The sequence below is a fragment of the Bos grunniens genome, chromosome 11 (assembly GCF_055505025.1).
Source record: "Bos grunniens cultivar Pamir isolate PY7600 chromosome 11, Bosgru_T2T1.0, whole genome shotgun sequence".
Taxonomy (NCBI): Eukaryota; Metazoa; Chordata; class Mammalia; order Artiodactyla; family Bovidae; genus Bos; species Bos grunniens.
In genome coordinates, this window is record NC_141175.1 from 64,989,896 (window position 1) to 64,993,079 (window position 3,184).

The window sequence follows — 3,184 nt, forward strand, 5'->3', positions numbered from 1 at the left end:
AAACATTTTCTGTCAAGGGTCAGATAGTAAATATTTTAGTTTTTGCAGGCCACACAATTCTGTGACAATTACTCAGCTCTCTCATGGCAGCACCAAAACAGCTATCAGTGGAGATAGCTGTGTTCCAATAAAACTTTATTTTCCAAAACAAGCAGTGGGCAAGATTTGGCCAGCTGACTGTAATTTGCTGACTCCTGCTCTAGTCTAGACTATTGCATTTATGAAGACGAGGCACTGTGCTTTATGAAGTTCAACTCTGGGTCCCTGGCAAAGTGACCTGGCATGCAACAGACACTTCATAAATGCTTATTAAATTAAATTGAATTTAGTGAGTTTATTGTACTCATGGTGTAATACCCGAGAAGGAGATGGAGTGGCTAGCCTTGGGAAAAAAATTATAGCATTTGGGGTAGAAAATGTTTATGGCTTAATGCTTTGGGACAATTCATATAAAAACTGGTTTAACTTTATTAAAACTTTATTGAACTCTTTAGTGAAACTTTTCAAAATAGATTGATATTAAGTTGTGTGTTTGTGTGGCAGTGGGGAGAGAGAGGAGATTTTCCAAAGTTTTTATTGGTCTATGCCTATTAAATATATGTGTGTGTGTTCAGTCGTGTCCGACTCTTTGCAACCCTGTGGATGGTAGTCCGCCAGGCTCCTCTGTCCATGAGATTTTCCAGGTAAGAATACTAGAGTGGGTTGCCATTTACTACTCCAGGGTATCTTTCCGACCAGGGATTGAACCTCTCTCTTGTGTCTCCTGCATTGGCAGGAGGATTCTTTACCACTGCATACCTGGGAAGGCAATATAAAATATGTATAGCAACCAGGAGAACACCCATAATTGGTCAATCAGTGACTCAGTTTATGAAAAATCTGTTAAGTCATTTGTCTAAACTTCCCAGCCAATTCAATCAAATTGATGCCATAGTAACCTTCTGCTGCTGCTAAGTCGCTTCAGTCGTGTCTGACTCTGTGCGACCCCATAGACGGCAGCCCACTAGGCTCCCCTGTCCCTGGGATTCTCCAGGCAAGAACACTGGAGTAAGCAAAATCTCTATATTTCGATGTTGACAATACACTGGTTAGAAGAAATATAAGTAGGTCCTTAAGTTTTGCTTTGGTGGACATGAGAAGCAGGTATTAGCTACAAAATGCCTGCGTTCAGTTAGCGAGGTACTCGGTAAGAAGTGGAGGCTCACAGACATTGCGTCATGGCCTCAGATGTGACCAAATGACCCCAGGGATGAGGACACAGAGACGATCTCCAGAGAGCAGTTTAAAAAACAAAACAAAATGCATTGGAAATTTCCACAAAGAAATTACTCCTGTATATAGATGCTTAGAAAACAAGGCCAGGCATCCATTTTTTCTTTTCCTTTTTGGTCAAATGTATCAGTCTTGGTTTTAATCCAAGTCTATACATCAGTTGCAATACAGAGACATCATTTATGTGACTTGGCTCCTCTTGATAGCTTCAGTTCAGTTCAGTTCAGTCACTCAGTCGTGTCCGACTCTTTGCGACCCCATGAATTGCAGCACACCAGGCCTCCCTGTCCATCACCAACTCCCAGAGTTTACTCAAACTCATGTCCATCGAGTTGGTGATGCCATCCAGCCATCTCATCCTCTGTCGTCCCCTTCTCCTCCTGCCCTCAATCCCTCCCAGCATCAGAGTCTTTTCCAATGAGTCAACTCTACGCATGAGGTGGTCAAAATACTGGAGTTTCAGCTTTAACATCAGTCCTTCCGGGCGGGCGGCGGGCGGCGGGCGGGGCGCGGGGCCTTTGTGCGCCCGGAGCGTGCCCGTGAGCGCCGCGCGGTCGCCGGCACCGGAAGGGTTCACACTGCGTCTGAAAGGGGGACAATGGAGGCGCGATTCCCTTAGCCCAGTCGGAGGCATTCCTCACAGACCTCCTGGACAAAGTGTGCGAGCGGATGAATGACTACAGACTCGAAGAAGACCCCGTGACGAAGGAGAAGACTTTCAAGAGATTTGCTCCGAGGAAAGGAGACAAAACATACAAAGAATTTAAAAAATTCTATTTTTATTCAGATGCTTACAGACCGTTGAAATTCGCGTGTGAGACTATAATAGAAGAGTTCGAAGATGAAATACTTTCACTTATCACCCAGGAGGCACATCAGCTCGCTGACACGCTGTGCGGTGAAAAGTCAGGTCTGTGTGAAACTTCCACTAACCATACTGAACTCTAGGAACACCGGCACTGTTAGCAGAGAGGAGTCACGTCACAGCCCCCAAGGTCAATGTCCGCGTTTCTGTCTTCATGTTTCTTCACGAGAAGAAGCGCTGTGTCTCTTTTTCATACTGCAGGGCCTTGTGTTTGATACTTTATTGAATATCTCTTCTTTGGCATCTTGCAAGCCCCACTTCCTTCTCCAGGCATAGTACATGAAACAGTTACCTTTGTGGATTTTGGTATTTACAAACAGGCTTGGCAGGAAAGCATCTAGTTTAGTAGTAGGACAAACGTGAAGACATTTCATAAATGAAATAAGTATTTAATAACATGTGCTGCATAGTCCATGCACATATAGATAGAAGTATAGTGTCCTGTTTGATAAGGAGTTGGTTTGATTTCATAAGTACTTGATTAGTCATGAAATTAAGAAAATGCATTGCCAAATTCCAGGCTAATTTTCCTGGGCTGTATGGCTATCATCAAAAGAAACGAATTCACTTTATGTCAGGAATGAAACTTAAATTTCTAGAAACCTTAAGTTTAAATACTTTCTAATTCCTAAAATTTAACCAAATGCATAAAAAGCAGTGAAGACTTTTATAGTGAACAATTATATTGGCCTTTCTAACGCATGCATTCTGAATTGAAATGATTTAGAAAGTTGATTTATTATTCATGTATTTATTATCATGTATTCTTAAAGGCTGACACCAATAGACACGTTTATTTTGCTGCAGACTTTCCTGTCATGCTTTGTTTTTTAAAGATTTTCACCTAACATTTAGCATGTAGGTTTTACTGCTGCTGCTGCGTTGCTTCAGTTGTGTCCGACTCTGTGTGACCCCATAGACAGCAGCCCGCCGGGCTCCCCTGTCCCTGGGATTCTCTAGGCAGGAATGCTGGAGTGGGTTGCCATTTCCTTCTCCAATGAATGAAAGTGAAAAGTCAAAGTGAAGTCGCTCAGTCGTGTCCAATTC

The 3,184-nt window shown here is 42.9% G+C and overlaps 1 protein-coding gene across 1 annotated transcript; it reads left to right on the plus strand.

The window, feature by feature from the left end:
* Window positions 1-1,890: 1,890 nt before the first annotated feature.
* LOC147363261 (protein canopy homolog 1) lies at window positions 1,891-2,333 on the plus strand. Its single transcript, XM_086323757.1, has one exon. The coding sequence runs from the start codon at window positions 1,942-1,944 to the stop codon at window positions 2,218-2,220; it is 279 nt and encodes a 92-aa protein (XP_086179883.1). The 5' UTR covers window positions 1,891-1,941; the 3' UTR covers window positions 2,221-2,333.
* Window positions 2,334-3,184: the final 851 nt, after the last annotated feature.

Bases quoted from the DNA above. Each gene is read 5' to 3' on its own strand.
- LOC147363261 (XM_086323757.1), top strand. From the start codon at position 1,942: ATGAATGACTACAGACTCGAAGAAGACCCCGTGACGAAGGAGAAGACT.